Source organism: Saimiri boliviensis, chromosome 11, assembly GCF_048565385.1.
Source record: "Saimiri boliviensis isolate mSaiBol1 chromosome 11, mSaiBol1.pri, whole genome shotgun sequence".
In the NCBI taxonomy this organism is placed as follows: Eukaryota; Metazoa; Chordata; class Mammalia; order Primates; family Cebidae; genus Saimiri; species Saimiri boliviensis.
In genome coordinates, this window is record NC_133459.1 from 23,696,763 (window position 1) to 23,720,498 (window position 23,736).

Consider the following 23,736-nt stretch of genomic DNA (forward strand, 5'->3'; position numbering starts at 1 on the left):
ATCTATAATTCATTTCACTGTAGAATGTTGAGTTCAACTGTAAATTTATTCTTAGAAGTGTTACATGGACTCAGAAAGCAGTACAGCATGGTTGGAGAGCACATGAGCCCCCTTTTCAGGCAGATGAGTGAATCCCAGCTCTGTCCCCTGACAGCTGTGTTGCCTTGGGTGTGTCACTGCCTCTAAGCCATGGTTTTCTTACTGTCTCCTTGGGTCATGGGAAAAAGGAACTGAAGTGATACATGTATTCAACTTAATGCCAAGCACATAGGAGTTTGATGAATGTTAGCTATTTTTGTTATAATCAGAAAATGATTCCAAAAGGTCTTGATGAAATATATGGCTGTTTCATGAAGCTTAAAATAATTTAGAATTTCCTTAGCCTATTTATAAAAGTAAGAGAATATTATTAATAATTTTTGAGGGCCGGGCGTGGTGGCTCAAGCCTGTAATCCCAGCACTTTGGGAGGCCGAGGCGGGTGGAGCACGAGGTCAAGAGATCAAGACCATCCTGGTCAGCATGGTGAAACCCTGTCTCTACTAAAGGTGCAAAAAATTAGCTGGGCATGGCGGCGCGTGCCTGTAGTCCCAGCTACTCGGGAGGCTGAGGCAGGAGAATTGCCTGAACCCAGGAGGCGGAGGTTGCGGTGAGCCGAGATCACGCCATTGCACTCCAGCCTGGGTAACAAGAGCGAAACTCCGTCTCAAAAAAAAAAAAAATTTTTTGAAGGAATGTTGTTTTTCTTTATAACATGTTAACATGTTATTCATTTAATCTTAACCATGAAACGTTTTTGAAAAATGAGCTTGATTCTTACTTATATCTATTGTGGAACTTATCACCGAATGTGTGTTTCACCTAAACAAACCAATTTTTAAGAGTATTTATGGCAGAATAAAAAAATACTTTTTCCAGTATTTTTAGTCTTTTTACAAACAAGTAAATTAAATGAACATGGTCAATAAAACCTGTCACTGTAAGTTTGTAGTCAGACCACATTTAGACTAATTATAAATTGATTATTTTCATGTTAATGAAGCTTACATAGGCTTGACAGCGTTTGCAGAGACTTTGAAATGATGTTAGGCAAGCTGATGAGTTCAATGAAAATATTCAACTTTCTATTAACAGAGATTAGCGTTCTAAGTACAGATGGTTTAATTTGATGATACAAACCAGATGTTGGCACTGATCATATCCAATACTTATTTAAATGATTCTTGAATTTATGTATGACAGAATTTATATATGACAGAGTGTTTATGAACACAATAGATATTACATTTGTGTGTATTCTCAGCTACCATCAATTAGAATTTATTTTTAAATTTTAAGTCATAGGTATCCTCATGTGCTTGATGCATATGTGGTTCATTTTAAACCTGCAATTACTGGCTGGATTGTCTTCTTTCTAGTATTGGGTACCCTGTGGTAACTTTGGGCTTTGGCTTCAAAAGTTACGTAAGCTACAAAATGCGGTTAAGGAAGCAAAAAGAAGTACAAAAAGAGAACGAGTTTTACATGCAACTTCTTCAACAAGCCCTCCCTCCAGAGCAACAGATGCTGCAAAAGCAAGAAAAAGAGGCGGAGGAAGGTAGGTCTTTACCCTGAAGCTGTTGGCTCAATAGACTAGTCATTATTTTGTCTCTTGTAGAATTTTCTTTTCTAGAAAAGTAGCTAGGATTTTGTTTTTTTCTATTTAATGGTGTTCTTCTTGAGGGTCATTGTTTGGTCAATGAAGTACAGATTGTGAATGAAGTTGTTTACATACTGTCTGATGACTCTGTGTTTAAATATGTTTATTTTTATATCTTTTTAAATATTTTAATTCTGATACATTTTTTATTTAAAATTGTTTTTTAATTTAGTTTTTTTGAGACAGGGAGGATCTCACTCAGTTATCCAAACTGGAGTGCAGTGATACAGTTATGGCTCACTGCAGCTTCAAACTCCTGGGAACAAAGTAATCCTCCCTCCTCCACCTCCTGAGCAGCTGCTACCATAGGCACATGCCACCATATCTGGCTAGTTTAAAAAATTTTTTTTTTTGTAGAGTTGAGGTCTCACTGTGTTGTTCAGGCTTGTCTCTAACTCCTGATGTCAAGCAATCTTTCCACCTCTGCCTCCTAAAGTGCAGGGATTATAGTCATGAGCCACTATGCCCAGCCCGTTATACATATCTTAAAATACATATTCTCAGCAACAAAATAGTATGGAACTATGTGAATTGGTAATTGAAGCAAGCAAGCCAAAAAACCAAAGTATAAGCACAATAGAGATGTAAACATGTAGAATTGAACTTTAGAAGCCAGATATCTTCTGAATAGAGCAAAGATGGATAGGTCCTATTCTAAATGCTTCATGTAATGTAATATGGATTTTAAATTGAACCATTTCTAATGGAATCTCTCTCTTGGGCATTTGACCAGTAGAAATAGATAATTGGCAGTAACCAATTTCCATTGGTTTGGGAGTTGAAAGTTTGAGGTCATGTTTTTATTTAATATGTGTCAAAATTGTCTTTTTGTCTGATGTGGTACAAAAATATCTCTTCAAGTAGACTTTAATAAGTTGGAATATGTAGATCTGATACACAAAATTATTTACGAGTTGTCTGGTAAATGATACAGGCTTCCTTATTACCTTAACACTAGAGTCAAGAAAAAGGATAGATGTCCAGTATCCTAAAATTATTCCTCTTCTTTTGTTTCATTTAACCTCTTTCTTTTCAGTAAAGTTATTAGCAGTTTGCCTACTCCAGGCATTTAAAAAAATATGACTTGTTAGGATCTGCCTTTGTCCTCTCACCGCAGTGATAGACGAGTTTGATTTGACTGATACACACAGTGTGACCTAATTATAAAACCCTGATCTTATTTTCAAGACTCAACTTTTAATGGCTTGATTTTCGTAAATGATGTTGATTTTCTAAATGTGGAGTTGCTCAAATGTATTTGGATTTTCTTTTTTCCCTACATATTCTGGTAAACTATGAGGATTTGCTTCTTGACTAGCTTAATGTGCTGGGGTTACTGCTTCTAAATGAGTGTGCAAACTAATGTAGTGAATTTTTTAAGGGTAGATAAGTTTGTTGAATTAATCTGTGTTGTTAAAAAACTAAATATTCCGGTGTGGGCTTTTTGTTTGTTGGTTTGTTTTTGGTATTGTAGCAGCCAAAGGATTACCTGATATGGATTCTTCGATCCTTATACACCACAATGGAGGTATCCCTGCCAACAAAAAACTTTCCCCAACTTTGCCAGAGATAGAATACCGGGAAAAAGGGAAAGAAAAGGACAAGGATGCCAAAAAACACAACCTTGGAATAAACAATAACAATATTCTACAACCTGTAGACTCTAAAATACAAGAAATTGAGTATATGGAAAACCATATCAATAGTAAAAGATTAAATAATGATCTTGTGGGAAGTACAGAAAATCTCTTGAAAGAGGACTCATGCACTGCTTCTTCAAAAAATTACAAAAATGCCAGTGGAGTTGTGAACTCCTCACCTCGAAGTCATAGCGCCACAAATGGGAGCATTCCTTCCTCATCTAGTAAAAACGAGAAGAAGCAGAAATGCACTAGCAAGAGCCCAAGTACACACAAGGACTTAATGGAAAACTGTATTCCTAATAACCAGCTAAGCAAACCAGATGCACTGGTAAGGTAAGTGTGCATGCTATATCCTTACCAACACTTTCCAGTGAACTTGACATACTCTTGAAAAACGAATACTCCCATATGGGCCTGTAGGGATTGTTTGTGATCACATACTATGACTAATGACAGTTTGGTATTTGTTTTACATGGGTTTTTTGGCCACTGTGTGTTATTTTGTTGAAGCCTCGACTTCAGTTCTTTCCAGTGTTCTGAATAAGGGGTGACAGTGATTACTTTCCACATGTGACAAATTGACCGGTAACTTAATTCTTCTAGTAGTGTCAAAAGGCACTTCTTTGATCCTTGTCCTTTTCTGTTTGCATATCCAAAGTTCTTTTGGCATAAACACACAAAAAAAAGAGTTTTTGCTTGTTCATGCAAATCTCTATTTGTCAAACCAGATACACATTTCAGGAGAGGGATGAGAAAGTTGTCTTTACTACTTTGTGCTTGTTTCGTTTTTCTGTTCATTTTTCTGCACTTAGAATATGAATTATCCCCATTTAACTCTGGGAAAGTTAGATTTGAAAAGTAAGCTCTTTCAAAAAAATCCATAGACTCAGTGTTAGACACAGAGTTTAATTAGGAATGTTCCTTTTCTCATTTTATTTAAAATAATAACTTTTTGAGATGGAGTCTCGCTCTGTCACCCAGGCTAGCATGATCTCAGCTCCTGGCTTCAAGTGATTCTCCTGCCTCAGCCTCCCGACTAACCGTGATTACAGGTGCTCACCACCACACCTGGCCAAATTTTTTGTATTTTTAATAGAGACTGGGCCCCACCAGATTGGCCATGCTGGTCTCGAACTCCTGACCTCAAGTCATCCGCCCACCTCATCCTCCCAAAGTGCTGGGATTACAGATGTGAGCCACCGCTCCCGGCCATAAAAGAATGACATTGTTTTATAACATTGACTGGCTCAGACTTAATTTTACTGTATTTTATATGGCTTATATTAGGCAAACACAAATATGTTCCTTTCACCTCAGATCTTTAATTTGGAAACAGATCTGAACTAGAGCTTTTGTGTGTGTGTGTGTGTGTGTGTGTGTGTGTGTGTGTGTGTGTGTGTAACTCAAGAAGGCAATTGAAACTTTTCCCCGCCAGTTAATTATATTCCTCTTCCTCTGGCTTGCTTAAAGGCAGTCAGTTTATTCTAGGAGGGAAGCTTTCCAACATTATAAATGGTATGAACTAGATTATTAATATGTTTTGATTTTCTGATTGTCAGTTAAACTAAGGGAGGTGTATTTGGGTTCTACTAATACAGATTCTAGAGGTTTCACAGCCCCCAGGCTACTTTTGGAAGCATGCTATTGCTCTTGGCTGGCTGGCATCCATCTCCGTTTGTTAGGACGTTCTGCTTATTGTGCCCAGCAGAAAAAAACACATGGAAGAGAACCCTCCTCCAGATGCCCATGGTAGAAAGACCAATTCGTTGACCTTCTATTTCAGAAGGAATATCCCACAAATTCACTAAATGCTATACACAAAACATCTGCCGCAGCTGTTTACCATCCTTTCTCCTACATGATTTTTTTTTTTTTTTTTTTTTTGAGATTGGATCTCACTCTGTTGCCCAGGCTGGAGGGTAGTGGCGTGATCACAGCTCACTGTAGACTCTACCTTCCCAGGCTGAAGTTTTTCTCCCACCTCAGCCTCCTGTGTAGCTGGAACTACAGGTGCATGCCAGTATACACGGCTAATTTTGTAAATTTTTTGTAGAGAGGAGATCTTGCCATGTTGCCCAAGCTGACACAAGTTTAATAATAGCGGTCAAGCCAAAATACTTTTTATTTGTTGGTTATTGCAGAGGAAGCATTCAGGGCTCAGTCTTGTGCCACCATTGCCCTTGGGCCCTGGTTGTGATATTGATTGACTCTACCATCTGATCTGCTTTTAGTAGAGAAGTTCAAGGACACAGATGGCTAATTATCTAGTAAGCTGGGGATGATGACATGGTTCCAGTGCCCCCATGCCTACACCTAAGCAGTATGCTTCTTCCTGTGGTCACTAACTCATACTCTTCCTTGACCTACAGTGCCCCAGGCATTATGTTTTGGAGAGCTACTCGCTCAAATGACTGATAGACAATATTATATTTAAGTAGGTTTATAAGCTTCCACAATATTATTTTCAACTTTTAATGTTATAAAAAATAAAGGGATGATCTAAATATGCAACAATGGGAGAAATTTAAAATAAGTTATGGTCCATCCATTTGATAAACTTTAAATATAGATATTATAAAATCATACTTTTTTTTTTTTTTTTGAGACGGAGTTTCACTCTTGTTACCCAGGCTGGAGTGTAATGGCGCGATCTCGGCTCACCGCAACCTCCGCCTCCTGGGTTCAGGCAATTCTCCTGCCTCAGCCTTCCGAGTACCTTGGATTACAGGCGTGCACCACCATGCCCAGCTAATATTTGTATTTTTAGTAGAGACGGGGTTTTACCATGTTGACCAGGATGGTCTCGATCTTGTGACCTTGTGATCCACCCGCCTCAGCCTCCCAAAGTGCTGGGATTTTAGGCGTGAGCCACCGCGCCCGGCCATAAAATCATACTTCTGAGCCATGTTAAAGAATATGGGGAAGTACTTATATCAAAGCATTTCATGAAGAAAGGAGAAACCAATTTAATGAAAAATGATTTTTTTTTGAGATGGAGTCCCTGTTATCCAGGCTGGAGTGCAATGGTACAGTCTTGGCTTACTGCAGCCTCTGCCTCCCAGGTTCAAGTGATTCTCCTGCCTCAGCCTCCAAGTAGCTAGGATTACAGGTGCCTGCCACAATGCCCAGCTAATTTTCTGAATTTCTTAGTAGTGATAGGGTTTCATTGATTCGGCCAGGCTGGTCTCAAACTTCTGACCTCAAGTCATCTGCCCGCTTCGGCCTCTCAGAGTGCTGGGATTACAGGCATGAGCCATTGTGCCTGGCCAGAAAAACAATTTAAAGGAAAAAGAACCAAATTGTTAACAATAGTTGTTACCTGTTGATAGTATTGGGCATTTGTTTTTTCTTTTTGCTTTCATACATTTTCACATTTCTATGATGAACAACGAAAGAGTTTTTAAAGGCATCTATCTGAGCTAATTATCCAGCTTGGTTGGAGGAGGTGTTACCTTATTTCCTCCCATCCTTCCTTGACTATCTCCCTCTGTTTCCTCTTGTTTGACTTCATGTATGTTTTTGTTTTTTTTTTTCTTGAGATGGAGTTTCGCTCTTGTTACCCAGGCTGGAGTGCAATGGCATGATCTCGGCTCACCGCAACCTCCGCCTCCTGGGTTCAGGCAAATCTCCTGCCTCAGCCTCCCGAGTAGCTGGGATTACAGGCACGCATCACCATGCCCAGCTAATTTTTTGTATTTTTAGTAGAGACGGGGTTTCACCATGTTGACCAGGTTGGTCTTGATCTCTTGACCTCGTGATCCACCCGCCTCGGCCTCCCAAAGTGCTGGGATTACAGGCTTGAGCCACCGCGCCCGGCACAGACTTCATGTATGTTTTGATGCATGTCAATAAGACTGTGACTGATTCAAACCTAACATGTTTGTTAGCTAGAGAGTGGGTTTGTTATTTTCAGGTGGAGCAGGTTGGACTCATTGGTTTCTAAGACCCCTTCTGATGCAAACATACAGGGCAGACTGTGTATATGCATTGTTTGCTTCTCCTGGTACAGTTGGGGGTGTGCACAGTTCCAGGCTGACTGAAACTTCCATAGGGATGCTTTAGCGATAAGATTGACCTCTCCTTTTTTTAAAAAAAATTTTAGATTTAGGAGGTACATTTGCGTACATGTGCAGGTTTATTACAAGGATATATTATATGATGCTGAGCTTTGGACTTCTATTGATCCCATCACCTGGGCAGTGAACATAGTACCCAGTAGGAAGTTTTTCAGCCCTTGACTGCCTCCCTTCCTTCCTCCTTTTCAAGTCTCTAGTGTCTGTTGTTCCAGTCGTTCTGTCTGTATGTCCCCAAGTTGATCTACCGTTTTCTAAGTGTTGAAGACAAAATTTGAAAACCAGTACTATATTAACTAACCAGTAACTCTACTGTAATAATAGATTAATTGCAACAGGTTCTTATAGCTATGTCTGTCTGAATATTGTGGGTGAGAACTGCTCTTTTTGAGGAACCAATTCAGTGACTTTTGGGGGGAATTGATTACTGCTCTGCCAGTTTCAAGGAGAATTCTTGTACCTTGGTTTGGCTGTCCAATTAAGGGTTGATGGCCATTTCCTGTAAAAGGGTAGGTAGTAGTCTGGCAGGTCTTTTCTCAAGCTCTCTCAGCTCCAGGGATATTATTTAGTATGCTGTATACCATAGATAGGTTAGCAAACAACAGCACACAGGCCAAATCTGGCCCACTGCCTGTTTTTGTAAAAATAAATTTTACTGGAACACAGCCACTCTCATTCATTTACATCGTGTCAATGGCTGCTTTCGTGCTACCGTGGCAGAGCTGAATAGCTGCCTCAGAGACTATGGCCTGCAAAGCCAAAAGTATGTACTGTCTGGCCCTTTACAGAAAAAGTGTGCTGACGTCCATTGTATAGTAGTTACTTGTTTTGTAGATCTTTCCCCCTTACTAGATTGTGAGCTTCAGGGAGCAGAAGCTGGTTCACTTCATTTTTAATATCTCTCTATAAAAGTAGAGTGCTTAGTGAATGTTCAATTAATGATATATGGGGACAAGGAACTGGGTGAATGGAAGAAGCTCTGCTCTATGAGGAAATACAGGAGAATGTGGAGCAGAAGGTGCTGGGTAGATTGCTAAGGTAAGAAAATGTGGAGGAAGATGAAGAACCTGAGATTAAATAAGTGTTGCCTATAGGATCCTTTCCTAGAAAAGTCTGGGAACTTGCCAAAGCTAATCTGGAGTCCTCTGTTGGTTTTAGAAATATATACCTTATAAATGACCCTGTTTTCTGCCAGCTTGATTTCTGAATTCTTTACCTAAGATATTTGAAAACAATGTTGGAAGCCAAAAATGGTTTTGATTCCAACATGAGAAAAATTATAGTCAAAAACAGAAAAAGCAATGAGGAAGATCAGTTGTTTTAACTTTAAGTACTGAGTTAGAAAGAAATAATATAAATTAGAAAAAGATTGGTTTAAAATTTTTCCTCAGTGGTCAATTAAAAATATTTTAAGTATGAAAAAATCATTAAAATTTTAGGTAAAGGAAAAAGAGAAAATAGTTCCATACTCATGACACAAATCGCTGTTAAAGTTTTGTTGTCCTCTCATAGGCTAATTTTATGCAGTTGTCATCACAGTGTTTTATGGTGTTTTTTAAAATAGATTTTAATTTTTAGAAGTTTTGGGTTCACAGAAAAATTGAGTGGAAGATACAGAGATTTCACATATACCTGCTGTCCCTGTCCCCACTCATGCCTAGCCTTCCCATCATCAACATTCTCCACCAGAGTGGCACATTTGTTTGACAGATGAACCTCCATTGACACATCGTTATCACCTAGTCCATAGTTTACATTAGAATTCATTACTCTCAGTGTTACACAGTCTTATGGGTTTGAATAAATTTATAATGGCATTATCTACCATTATAGCATACAGATTAGTTTCACTGCCCTCCTTTGTGCTCCTTCTGTCCATCCCTCCCCTCCCCGATCCCTGGGAAGTGCTGATCTTTTCACTATGTTTCCAACCATATGATGTCCAGAATATTGTATGGTTGGAATCATAGCCTTTTCTGATTGTCTTCTTTCACTTAGTAATATGCACTTAAGATTCCTCCATGTCCTCTATAATTTCTTTCTTCCCTTTTTTTTTGAGACAGAGTCTTGTTCTTTCACTCAGGTTGGAGTACAATGGTGTGATCTTGGCTCACTGCAACCTCCTCCTTCCAGGTTCAAGCAATTCTCCTTCCTCAGCCTCCCAGGTAGCTAGGACTGCAGGTGCACACTGCCACACCCAGCTAATTTTTGTGTTTTTGATAGAGACAGGTTTTCTCCATGTTGGCCAGGCTGGTCTCAAACTCCTGACCTCAGGTGATCAGCCTGACTCAGCTCCCAAAGTGCTGGGATTACAGGTGTGAGCCACCATGCCTGGCCTATAATTTTTTTTTTTTCCCTGAGATGGAGTCTTCCTCTTGTGGCCCAGTCTGGAGTGCAATGGCATGATCTCAGCTCACTGCAACCTTCGCCTCCTGGGTTCAAGCAGTTCTCCTGTCTCAGCCTCCCAAGTAGCTGGAATTACAGGCACCCATCACCACGCCTAACTGATTTTTTGTATTTTTAGTTGAGACAGGATTTTACCATGTTAACCAGGCTAGTCTTGAACTTCTGACCTCAGGTAGTTCACCCACCCACCTCAGCCTCCCAAAATGCTGGAATTACAGGCATGAGCCACCGCGCCCGGCCATTTTTTATTTTTATTTTTTGAGAGAGAGACAGGGATTCACTATGTTGCCCAGGCAGGTCTAGAACTGCTAAGCTCAGGTGAGCCCCAGCCTCCCAAAATGCTGGGATTACAGGCATGAGCCCCCATGCCCAGCCCACGCCGTGTCTTTTCATGGCTTGATAGTTCATTTCTTTTTAGTACTGAATAATATTCCATTGGCTGGATATATCATAAGCTTATCCATTCACCTACTGAAGGGCATCTTGGTTGCTTCCAAGTTTTGGCAATTATAAATAAAGCTGTCAACATCCATGTGCAGGTTTTGGGGTGGACATAAGTTTTCAACTTCTTTGGATAAATTCCAAGGGGCACAATTGCTGGATCATAGAGAAAGAGTATGTTTAGTTGTAAGAAACTGCCACAATGTCTTTGACAGTGGCTATACCATTTTGCATTTCCACCAGCAATGAATGGGAGTTCCTGTACATCGTGGCCAGCACTTGGTATTGTCAGTGTTCTGGATTTTGTACACTGGAATAGGTAGATAGTGGTATTTCATTGTTGTTTTAGTTTGCATTTCCTTGGTGACATATGATATGATGTTACATCTTTTTATATGCTTGTTTACCATATGTATATCTTTTTTGGTGAGATGTCAAAGTCTTTGGCTCACTTTTAAAATTTGTATAAATTCTTGGAGTACAAGTGCAATTTCGTTACATGCATAGATTGGCATTGGTCACGTCAGGGCTTTCAGGGTATCTGGCACCCAAATAACATACATTTTATTACCTATTAACCAACTTCTCATCATCTACCCTTTTTCCACCCCCTCACCTTTCCAAGTCTCCCTTGTCTTTATTTGACTCTCCACGTCCATATGTACACATTTTTAGTACCCACTTGTGAGTGCACACATGTAATAGCGGACTTTTCGTGTCTGGCTTGTTTCACTTGAGATAATGACCTCCAGTTCCACCCATGTTGCTGCAAAAGATATAATTTCATTCTTTTAGTGGCTGAACAGTACTCCATTGTGTATGTATACCACATTTTCTTTATCCAGTCATCCATCAGTGGACACTTCAGTTGATTCCGTATCTTTGCTATTGTGACTGGTATGATGGTAAACATACAAATGCAGATATATTTTTGATATATAGAGTTTTTTTCCTTTGAGTAGCAACCATTAATGGGATTGCTGGATCGAATGTCAGTTTTATTTTCAGTTCTTTGAGAAATCTCCATACTGTTTTCCATAAAGGTTGTATTAATTTACATTCTCACCAACAGTGTTTAAGGGTTTCCTTCTCTCCACATCCTTGCCAACATCTGTTATTTTTTGTCTTTTTGATATTAGTTCAGCCTATTTATTTATTTATTTATTTTGAGACCGAGTTTCGCTCTTGTTGCCCAGGCTGGAGTGCAATGGCCCGATCTTGGCTCACCACACCCTCCAGCTCCTGGGTTCAAGCCATTCTCCTGCCTCAGGCTCCTGAGTAGCTGGGATTACAGGTGCCTGCCACTATACCCGGCTTATTTTGTATTTTTAGTAGAGATGGGATTTCTCCATGTTTGTCAGGCTGGTCTCAAACTTCCGACCACCGCAGCCTCCCAAAGTTCTGGGATTACAGGCATGAGCCACTGTGCTCAGCCAGTTCGGCTTGTTTTAAAATCAGGATGTTTGTTTTCTTATTGTTGAATTTTAAGAGTGTTTCATATATTTTTGATAATAGTCCTTTATTAGATGCTTTTTGGAAATGTTATACTTTCTCTCAGTCTGAGGCTTTTTATTCTCTTGACCGTGACTTTTACAGAGCAGAAATTTTTAATTTTAATGAGGTCCAGCTTATCAGTTTTTTCTTTTATAGGTCATGACTTTAGAGTTGTTTGTGTAGTTTTTGTGTCCTGCTTTTTTAACTGAAATTATATAAAAATCATTTTCTCAATTTAGTCTAACCCTCATTTTTACATAGGGTGGAATATTCCATGGCAGGTCTGTGTGATCATCCAGAAATCACTCTTGGCCAGGCACAGTGGCTCACGTCTGTAATCCTGGCACTTTGGGAGGCTGAGGTGGGTGGATTACTTGAGGTCAGGAGTTCGAGACTAGCCTGACCAACATGGTGAAACCCTGTCTCTACTAAAAACACAAAATTAGCTGGGCATAGAGGCGCATGCCTGTAATTCCAGCTGCTTGGGTAGCTGAGGCAGAAGACTCTTGAACCCAATTGGCGGAGGTTGCAGCGAGCCGAGATCTCGATACAGTACTCCAGCCTGGGCAATAAGAGTCAAACTCCGTCTCAAAGAAAAAAAAAAAAAAAAGACTCTCTAAGACCAGGCAGAACAGGGTACGACACCTGAATCCAAAGTTTCAAGGCCTGCAAACAGAAGAGTCAACAATTTTGTTTGCACTTACCACAAGGTTCCCTCTCAAAACACCTGAAGACCATGTAGTTTCTTATTGGCAATTGTTACTTCTTTCAGTTTCCTAATTAAGGGAGAGGACTTAACATTTAGAGTTAACAAAATAACTAAGTGATCCGTAATCTGCAGAAATGTTGAAGGAAACATCTCTTTTCCCTTTATTTCCATTCCACTGCATTTTTTGTTAAGACAGAAGATTCATCTTTTTTATTATAGTGTTTATTTTTAATATGATATCCATCCTTTAAAGTAGTCGAATTATATCTGGTATAAAGAGTCATAAAGGAAATGTATCCAGAGTTTGCTTGGTAGAGTACCATTTAATAAAACTGAGTAAATTTAGAATGATGTTTTTTTTTGCAACTAGACGAGATCTAAGAGCTACCTAGACCAGCTTCCTGTTTCTTTGTTTTTGTTTTTGTTTTAATCAGTGAAGTAAATGAACCCTAAAAGATTACATGGCTGGTGCAGGTGACAAAGCTAGTGATGGTGCCAAGACCAGAACTGAAGTTTATTGACTTCTGGAACCCTTTCTGTTATACCATAGTATTTTTAAAATTTTTATCAACTTGCTTTCTTTTTCTGCTTTAAGTTTTTTCGGGTTTTTGTTTTGAATGCAAATACAACTAACATTGGCCCGAGGATAGGCACTAGAATGAGATTTTAGGATCTCGTGGCTAAAATCTGTAAATTGTCATGATGGTAAGTTCTTAGAAAGTTTGAAGCCATGGAAGAGAAAAATGTCTTTTCTTAAGGAGAATATGGCAATATGGGTAAAGGGTAATATATTGAATACTCACTGTTTTATTCCGCTCCAAATTCATTTGGTTATTTTAGGCACATCAAAATATTACTTACAACTTGGTTTGCTCCCACAATTAGTTCTGTTTATTTAGATACTTGAGACTGGAAGGAAATGGGGAAAACATTTCTCAGGATTTCAGAATTTGTTTATTTATTTTCTACCAGAGAGGTACTATTGTGTGTTAAAAATTCTTGCTCTTGACAGAGATACATAAAGGTACTTACTTACTCTAAATAAAAGGAGCCAGCTGCTTATACCCTTGAAAGCTTACAGGATCTCTGAGACTTCAACTCTGGTTAGGGCTAGCTTGGGAATTGGTCTGGTCCAGACAGTCTAGAGCTCCCCAGCATGGGGATTGTTTTTTTATGTCTAAAGTAGGCTTGGCAGCAGCAGATCTGAGAGCCCTGAACTAGAAGACTTGAGGCCAGGGATGTAACCATCAACTTCCCCTGCAGAGAGACCATCATTAACCTTGTTCCTCTTTCTGCTTGAAAGGCCTGGAGTGCTGGGGTGTGCACATTGTCATGATGGTAAGTTCCTAGAAAGTTTGAAGCCATGGAAGAGAAAAGTGTCTTTTCTTAAGGAGAATATGGCAATATGGGTGAAGTGTAATATATTGAATACTCACTGTTTTATTCCGCTCCAAATTCATTTGGTTATTTTAGGCACATCAAAATGATATTACTTATAACTTGGTTTGCTCCCACAATTAGTCCTGTTTATTTAGATACTTGAGACTCTGAAAGGAAATGGGGAAAACATTTCTCAGGATTTTTTCAGGAATTTCCAAGCAATTGGTAGAATTGCTTCAAAGAAGAAGGAAGCATAGAGAAGCACTTTGAGAGATTTTAATTCATTTGCTTACACTGAGAAGTGTTTAGTTTTGTTTTTGAGACAGAGTCTTACTCTGTCACTCAGGCTGGAGTACAGTGTAACCTCTGCCTCCCGGGTTCAAGCAATTCTCCTGCCTCAGCCTCCTGAGTAGTTGGGATTACAGGTGGCACCATCACGCTCAACTAATTTTTGTATTTTCTTAGTAGAGACGGGGTTTTACCATGTTGGTCAGGCCGGTCTCAAACTCCTGACCTCAGGTGATCCACCTGCCTCAGGTTCCCAAAGTGCTGGGATTGCAGGCGTGAGCCACCATGTCCGGCTGAGAAGTGTTTAATTTATACTCTTATACTAATTTAAATTAACAAATCTGAGTCTTAGAAAAATAGTTTTAGAGTGTGTAGATTGGTAACAATGTAATCTATAAACAAGCTATATAATGTTCTAGTCATCAGTGAGTATGATTAGTATTATGTTTTAGTTGTCTGTAATATGAGTTTTTGTGACTCATTCCTTTCTAGTTTAAGTTGGTGGGTGAGCAAAGTGTCATTGCCCTGCATTGTACTTTCTAACCCACTTAAACCTTGTATTTATGTTTTATGATTTTAAAACATAAATCTGCCCCTTTGTCCTTAAAAGAACACATAGGGATAGCAAATGTTAGAAACGATCAGCTTTCCCCCTTGACTAGACTTTGCTGATGGCACACATTGCTCAAATGTAGCTTGACTAGCAATTCACAGACTTTTATACTTATGAATTTAACCTTGTCTTCCATCTACTAGCATTTAAGACTGCTGTGTAACCTCTGACTTTTTTTTTCTTCTTACTTTTTTTTTTTTTAAGATGGAGTCTCACTCTGTTGCCCAGGCTGGAGTGCAATGGCACAATCTCGGCTCACTACAACCTCCACCTCCCGGGTTCAAGTGATTCTTCTGCCTCAGCCTCCCAAGCAGCTGGGACTACAGGCATGTGCCACCATGCTTGGCTAATCTTTGTATTTTTAGTAGAGATGGGGTTTCTGTGTTGGCCTGGCTGGTCTTCAACTCCTGACCTGTGGTCCGTCCGTGTTGGCCTTCCAAAGTGCTGGGATTATGGGCTTAATCTGTCACCACACCCGGCAACTTGTTTTATAGGACTTGGTGTGTTTGGTCTTGCAGTTTGGGGAAAAACACTAAAGGATATGTTTTACAGCACTTGTTTTTTGTTTCTCCACATTATAAGATGTCCACACCCAATTTAAAATTATACATTAGTTGAAAAGAAAGGACTATATTTTTTGATACTAACTTTTCATAATCAGTGGATTCAATATGATTTGGTGTGAATTAACTGTAAAACAGAGCAAAGTAAAGAGAGAATCCAAGACGTCCCTATTTTGTGATCTTAGAGAAGCATTTCAAAGCCACTAGTAAAATTGGGGGCTAATGCTGTTTACTATCTTTCTTTCTATTGTTCTTCATGCCTTATAGGGAACTGGCCTGGGTCACGGTTAGGAGTGCATGAGGCTGGCTCTCAGCTCTAGGGCAAGAGAGAAAGGTGCTGGTCCAGGTTGCAACAGAAGGTGGAGAACAAGATTCAGAGCATGTAACCCAAGGTTATAGGCATGAAGCAAGAATAGAATCCAAAGCTAAGACCTGACCATTGGTTTGAAGCAAGACAGAGCAGTCAGTTTAAAAGATAGAGCCTGTGATCCTTCCTTGGATTGGTAACCCAGGGGGAGGCAGCCTTTCATGGACAATTCTACTGTTTCCCCAAGATTGCGATGAGTCCTTAGTGAGGAACCACAGTAGTTAAGTAAGAAAGATAAACTATTCTCTTGAAAGGTGCAAGCCCATCTTAAGGTAATTAGAGGAACCCAAGATTGTTTGCTAAAGTGGGATGGGGTGGGGGCAGGTAGCAGAACAGATTGTATAGTATGAATCTATTGAAAAATATGGGTGGGGGGCCGGGTGCAGTGGCTCACAGCTTTAATCCCACACTTTGGGAGGCTGAGGCAGGCAAATCATTTGAGGTCAGGAGTTTGAGACCAGCCTGGCCAACACGGCAAAACCCCATCCCTACTAAAAATAGAAAAATAGCTGGACATGGTGGCATGTACCTGTCGTCCCAGCTATTCAGGAGGCTGAGGCACGAGAATCACTTGAACCTGGGAGTTGGAAGTTGCAGTGAGCCAAGATCACACCTCTACACTCCAGCCTGGGCCACAGAGTGAGAATCTGTCTTTAAAAAAAAGAAAAGACAAATATGGGTAGAGCCGGGCTCGGTGGCTCACACCTGTAATCCTAGCACTTTAGGAGGCCAAAACAGGTGAATCACTTAAGGAGTGAATCACTGCAGGAGTTTGAGACCAGCCTGACCAACATGGCAAAACTCTGTCTCTACTAAAAATACAAAAATTAGCTGAGTGCGGTGATTGGCACCTGTAATCCCAGCTACTTGGGAGGCTGAGGCACAAGAATCACTTGAACCTGGGAGGCAGAGATTGCAGTGAGCCAAGATCGTGCCACTGCACCCCCACCTGGGTGACAGAGCGAGACTCTGTCTCAAATAAAAATGAAAAATACAGGTAGATATATTTCTTGTGTGCACAGAAAATTACTTGAAATATATACCAGATGGTCAATTGTAGTTGGCTGTCAGAGACATTTACTTTCTGCATTGTTTATTTCTGTATAGTTTAAGTTTTTATAACATGCTTATTATACTATAAGATGTAAGCTCAGTGTGGGCAGGGAAGTTATTCTCACTGGTTTGTCATAGTACACAGTGCTTGGCTTGACACAGAGTAGGTACTCAATAAATATTTGTTAAATAATATTACCTTTTTGCAGGGCAATACTAGGAAGCAGGGAGGATGGCACGCAGTAATTTTATTACAGTGCAACTCAAAGGCTTTTAAAGTTAGAAAACCTGAATATCACATTAGACTCAATCGAGGACTACACATTCAGTATCAATTTGTTTGTTATTTTTGAGAAGGTTATTAACAATTTTATTTCTAAATATAAAGTCTTTTTGCTCCAAACTCCTTTTCTTGGTATTTCACAGGAAGTTTTAAAATCCAGCACTCTGTCAGTAGTTTTTCCCAAGGCTTTGTAAGAGGTGTGAGAATTTCTGGAAGGTACAGGGGGCAAGAGGAGAAAAATCCTCTGAGTCACTGCTGTCAAAAAAGACATTTGCTCCTGCAGTCTGTTGGTTGTGCTTCAGGGCGGAGGAATCTAGGCACAAGCCTCCTCTCAGCTAGGAATAGGAATAATAATCTCAGTTTGCCTTATCTTATCTTTCCTGGTGGGTCTGGCCCTCTCTCTTCTTACCAGTCTCGGATCATTCTTTGTCTTTGTGGTAGCTGGAGATACAGCTCAGATCCCACATTTCTGTTCCAACCTTCTCTCCAAGGAGATCCTCCAAGTTAGAATATGGTGTGTGGCTGCTTTCTCTCTAGTGCTACAGAAAATTGTACATTTGTTTGTTCCCTTCTGCTTTGAATGCATTTTGCTTGTGTCAGGAGTAGTTTGCGGAAGAAAATCTGTTCTTGGTAGACAGTGATTCAGGCTTTGAGGGTTTCCCTAGCTGCATTCACTGCAGGTGCCTACACAACAGGGTGCTGACAGACTGCTGCAGAGTCACCTTCTTCACCCCTTCTTGAGTGATGATGACCACAACAGGCCTTTCTGCTTCTGTGAGGCATGTAATAATTTTCTGGATCAGCATCATTCTAGCTGAGAGATAAAATTATAATAAAAATGTATGCAATTTTAGAATAGGAACTGTGAAAACTAGACACTTAAATGTTCTAGCTAGACTAGATTAAATATGTTGGATATAACTGCTACTAAATTATTTGGAAATTATCAAGTGGGAAAAAATGAGTAGTAGAGCCATCTGTTTATTTAGTAAGGTTAGTGTGTTTTCTGTCTCTGTGGAAACATGTTTTTGATTAATGTTTTTCTAGCACTATGTCTGAACAGATATACTTTGTCAGACCTGAGTTAGTTTCATTTTCTGCTATTCCCATGATATCTCCTTAATATAAACAGAGTGCTATTCTCATAATATAAACTATAGATATTTATATATAAATATAAACTATAGGTACAGATACCTATAGTTTAACTCTATTTTATTTTTTATTTTATTATTATTATTTTTTAGACGGAGTTTTGCTCTTGTTACCCAGGCTGGAGTGCAATGGCGCGATCTCGGCTCACCACAACCTCCGCCTCCTGGGTTCAGGCAATTCTCCTGCCTCAGCCTCCTGAGTTGCTGGGATTACAGGCACGCGCCACCATGCCCAGCTAATTTTTTGTATTTTTAGTAGAGATGGGGTTTCACCATGTTGACCAGGATGGTCTCGATTTCTTGACCTCATGATCCACCCACCTCGGCCTCCCAAAGTGCTGGGATTATAGGCGTGAGCCACTGCGCCCGGCCCAACTCTGTTTACATTAATTTACAATATAGTTTGAGTTTATTTTAACCATTGAAGGGATTTAAAACTATTGTATTCTGGGATATAAATGTGGTAATAGAGACATGATAATTTTATACTAAAACAGGGTTATTTTGTGACTTGTAAACCATGCGACATTTTAGAAACTAGGCATAAGTGAATTTAAGCAAGCAGTTTACCGAATGTCTCTAATATCTAAGTGGTCAAACAGGAAGGTGATTATGGTGCATGGATAAATTATGAAATAACATAGTTTATTACGGAGGGGGCTTTTACATAAACATGACAAAAGCATTTTTATATTGAGTCCCGAAACCACTGTCAAAGCAGTGATTTCTAGATAGGCTGTTTGAAAGTTTCCTCACTAGAATTGAGAAGGAACTATTACAAAACTTTGAAAGGCTTTGTGTTAAATTCTGAGTCAGTACCTCTATTGGCATGTAATGAATTGAGTTTTTCATCTCAGGGGGTTAGGGGTGGATTCCCTGAAGGGAAAGTAACCCCAAGGAAAAGGAACTATGTTCTTTAAATATTATTTATGCTATCATTTGGAAACTGGCTATTTGGATACTTTGCCAGCCAATGTGCGTATATTTCAGTCTTTGCAAATCTCTTGGGTACCTCTTAGATCTTTTCTCCGGATTAAAACCAAGTTTCAGATTCTTTTTTATAGGTAGAATGACAACTTTCCTGTATCAGAAGGTACATTTCACTTTTTTTGTTAGAGTGTTCCAATAGATTCAAAACAGAAACACAAAGTAATGAACTAGAAAGGACCATTGCTCCCCCCACACTCTGTTCCAGAGCAAGTATGGCAGATTCAGACTCCTACAGGAGTGAGAGGAGCAGGCTGGGGTGAGCATTCTGGAGTCTGGCATTGGTATCACTCTCATTCAGTACTGCACCTGACACCCAGGATTTTGGGAGCATAAACCCTTCCAAAGGGGACAGCCAGTTGTTGCCATGGGGGATTGTAGGCCCAGTGTTGCCAGGTCTTATGATATTTTGGAGAGAAGCTAAAAATATCTTTATGTGAAATCTCTGTTTAAAAACATTTTTTTTTAACATCACGTAGGGGAGGGTCAAACAAAACATACTTAAGAGCCAGATTGGCTCACCGGTTTGCAACCTCTGTGCCTCACCTTTTCTGTTATATTTGTATTTTGCTCCCGGTAGCCCTCTGGCCCCACCAGTCAAAACCTGACTTTACTTTAGCAAGGACTTTTCTGTTAGGAAATACCTGGTAAATCCTATGAATCTGCCACATATTAATGGGACCTTTTTGCCTTTTCTTCTTCAGTTTCCTGTGCTTCTAGAAAACAGGCCATGTTGACAGTACCTCTCCAGAGTGAAAGACCATTCCCTTTACTGTTAGATTCCTACACCTGACTGTGAGGCTTTCATACCGCTTAGAAGGAGAGGGGACAGCCAGGCGCAGTGGCTCACGCCTGTAATCCCAGCACTTTGGGAGGCCGAGGTGGGCAGATCACCTGAGGTTGGGAGTTTGAGACCAGCCTTACCAACATGGAGAGACCCGGTCTGTATTAACAATACAAAATTAGCTGGGTGTGGTGGCACATGCCTATAATCCCAGCTACTCAGGAGGCTGAGGCAGGAGAATCGCTTGAAACCATGAGGCAGAGGTTGCAGTGAGCCTAAATCATGCCATTGCACTCTAGCCTGGGCAACATAAGCAAAACTCTGTCTCATTAAAAAAAAAAAAAAAAAAAAAAGGAGGAGGTGGGATAGATTCGTGATAAGAAGGGTGGTTTGGGGCCTTCTGGCATTCCTCAAACCATACTGTACAGAGAGCTGCTTACTCCACTCCATCTGTGTCTAGGACTGATAGCTGCTTCCACATCAAGATATTTTTCTACTGTATTCTCAGAGCATAAAATATACCAAAACTCAGGATATGGGCCCTGCTTATTCACAAACTTCACGGGGCTGGCTTAGAATCTGAACTTCTGAGCACCATTTCTTGTAACACATGTGGTACAGTGAAGTCTAAAGTCAGAGCAGTGCCTCCTCTCCTGCAGCCAATGTTGTACGTAACCAAGAGATCTTTCCAAAGATAACAGGACAAACAAGACAATAAACTGCAGCTATAGAATCTAGGTTTAGAAAAACGATTACTTTGATAGGAGCTGATGATAGGAAGTAGTTGAGGTAGATTTAAAAACTGAGACATCCTCTATGTCAGAAAGTTAAGTTCCCCTTTTTTGGAGTGACCTAAAAAGTTTATGTTGTCTGGTGGCTGGGCATGGTGGCTCACACCTGTAATCCGAACACTTTGAGAGGCGAGGTAGGACTTGAGTCCAGGAGTTTGACCAGTCTGGGCAACATAGCAAGACCCCGGCTATACCCCACTCCCCCGCCTCAAAAAAGTAAGAAACTTGGATTTCCCTAAGGTTTTGGGTTGCTCTGAAATTGCCCTGTGACATGAGCAAATCTGAGAGTATCAGTGAATGCAGAACAGAATGGGGAGCAGGTTAGCAGTATCCTCTTTTAAAATTACTGAACAATAATTAAAATGTTTAAAGTTATGCATATTTATAACATCTGATTTTGAAAAGGAAGAGATAAGATAACCACTATTTTATATCCTTTCAGCTTTTTTCTCTTGTGTATATGTTCATTTAACAAAATTAAGCTCATACTATGTAAGTCTTTCTTTTTGTTGTTTTTTTTTTTTTGAGTCTTGCTCTGTTGCTCAGGCCAGAGTGCAGCGGTGCAATCTCTGCTCACTGCAACCTCCACCTCATGGATTCAAGCAATTCTCTGCCTCAGTATCCCAAGTAGCTGGGACTACAGGCACCTGCCACCACACCCAGCTAATTTTTTTGTATGTTTAGTAGAGACAGGCTGGTCTTGAACTCCTGACCTCGTGATCCACCAGTCTTGGCCTCTCAAAGTGCTGGGATTAAAGGCATGAGCCACCATGCCTGGTCCTATGTATGTTTTTTAACTTTTATTTTTCACGGACTGAATCATGAGCATTCCTCCGTATCATTGAATATTCTTCATTGGTGATTTTTAAATGATTTAATTTTTTAATGACAATCAAATGTGAATGTACTGTAATTTATTTAGCTAGCTTTCTGTTGAATATCTAAGTGCTTAGAAAATTTTTCTTATTACAACAGACAGGCTGTTATGTAAGATATTAATATTAATGACTGCTGTCTGTGGACCTTATTAAAATGACTAGTTCTTGGCACTCACAGCTTTATTCTTGAAGAACTTTAAGAAGTCAAGTAAGTACCTTATTTCCCTAAATGGCCAGTTGTGTGAAAGTCTCTGCCAGGCACTGTGGTTCACGCCTGTAATCCCAGCACTTTGAGAGGCTGAGGCAGGTGGATCACAAGATCAAGAGATTGAGACCAGCCTGGCCAGCATGGTGAAACTCCGTCTCTACTAAAAATACAAAAATTAGCTGGGTGTGATGGCGCATGCCTGTAGTCCTAGCTACTTGGGAGGCTGAGGCATGAGAATTGTTTGAACCCGGCAGGCGGAGGTTGCAGTGAGCTGAGATCGTGCCACTGAACTCCAGCCTGGTGACAGAGTGAGACTCTGTCTCAAAAAAAAAAAGTCTCTAGAATTCTTTTCTGTCTTTCTTTGCATTCCTTTAGGAAAATTAATGTGTTTGCCTTTTGTGTTTGACAGATTATGGAGCAGAGACATAAAGTACTTTGTAATATGGCTTCACCTAGTAATCAGGTCATCAAGCTCTTATTTTTGTACACTTGTACCTTGTAATCACTACAATGACACCTGAGGCAGCTTCATGTCACTATTTCCAAATCTGTGGTTTATATCTGCTACATTGGAGCAGGTTCAAGTTAGTCTGGGCCTCACTTAAGATGAGATACATCTACCACATACTTAATAAACATTTTTCTGTGAATGACCCAAGCCACCTATCCAGTCAGGATGAGTGACCTGGAAAGGAGAGGAGGAGGAGTTGGTATAGAGGGTAATCAATATTTCTTCTGGGAAGAGAGTTTTGATTTATGAGCTCAAGTTTGCACAGACAGTTGTGTGGTCCTTAAACAAGTCTTGTCTTATATGATTAATGTGTACCAGGGGAATGCCTAATGGAATTAGGCACAAATGAGATGAAGCAGTTGCTCTTCATTCATTCTTTTTCATGCGCACCTGCCTTCCTTAAAAGCAAATGCCCATTTACCCCTGTTCCCTTCAGCTGCTATTTAAATTAAAAATTGGATGACCTGCTGTGGATAGGTTTCCAGAGCCTCCTATGTCCTAACACTGAACCTGTTCTATTGTGAGCACTGAGGAGATAGACGCAGAGTGAAGATGAGTGACATGATCTATAAGGATTGGAAAAAACCTTAGAAATACAGTTCCAGCTTCTAATTTTGTAGCACAGTTCCTGGCTTCAAAGAACTTATAGTCCTGTTAGAAATACGGTACATACACAGGAAAAGATTAAACATCAGAACAGCAGCAGCAAAAAGAAGTCCAGCACAGAGCGATGGTTTGATGCCAAATGTGAAACACTAACAGGGAGCGCTTTAGGGTTTTACAAGGAGAAGGGTCGTTGGTCACTTTGTGCTGGAGGGTTTAATTTTTGTTGTTTTTTAATTGAGCCTTGAGGAATGGTTGAGATTGAAAACTGGTTTCCATTCCTCCCAAGGGGGTAGCATAGTTAAAGGCAGAAAATGTCTGGAAAACAAGGAGTGGGTCATTTTGGCTGATGTGAGGGATTTTAGAAAACCTGCCTTTCAGTCAGTTTGCTATGTAACTTAGATATGACTTTCTGAAACCCCTTCTCTTCCAGAGCAAGCAGCAGGGTAAGTTCTGTATTGCAGAGCCTAGAGCTTCTCTGTCACTCACTCTTTAGAGTTCACAGATAACCAACAAAGCTGAGGCTCCTCATCATCCCCACGGGTTCATGGGGTCCAACTTGCAGCCCACAGACATATATCCTTAGGTAGTTTTCTGGAGTGGGTATGTGCTGTGACTCATAGTACTCCTAAGTGAAGTCTTGACTGACAAAAAGATCTGCCTCTTTTTCATAAGACTTGTGTCCTGGGGAAGTTTACTGCCCTGATACCTTAAGCTTCCCTTGTGCTCTCAGTCAAGCTTCATAAAGCTGCAGTCATGCTTTATAAAACCATGAAGTTATTGGCAGTAGCCACTGAAGACTTTTAAACT

General features: G+C 40.1%; 1 protein-coding gene across 2 annotated transcripts in view; it reads left to right on the forward strand.

The window, feature by feature from the left end:
* Positions 1-23,736, forward strand: part of MACO1 (macoilin 1) — a 68,439-nt gene that overhangs the window by 24,188 nt on the left and 20,515 nt on the right. For both annotated transcript variants that reach the window (XM_074380296.1, XM_039474304.2), the window contains exons 5-6: positions 1,417-1,595; positions 3,172-3,673. In XM_074380296.1, the coding sequence (XP_074236397.1) occupies positions 1,417-1,595; positions 3,172-3,673 (681 nt within the window). The remainder of the gene's footprint in view (positions 1-1,416; positions 1,596-3,171; positions 3,674-23,736) is intronic.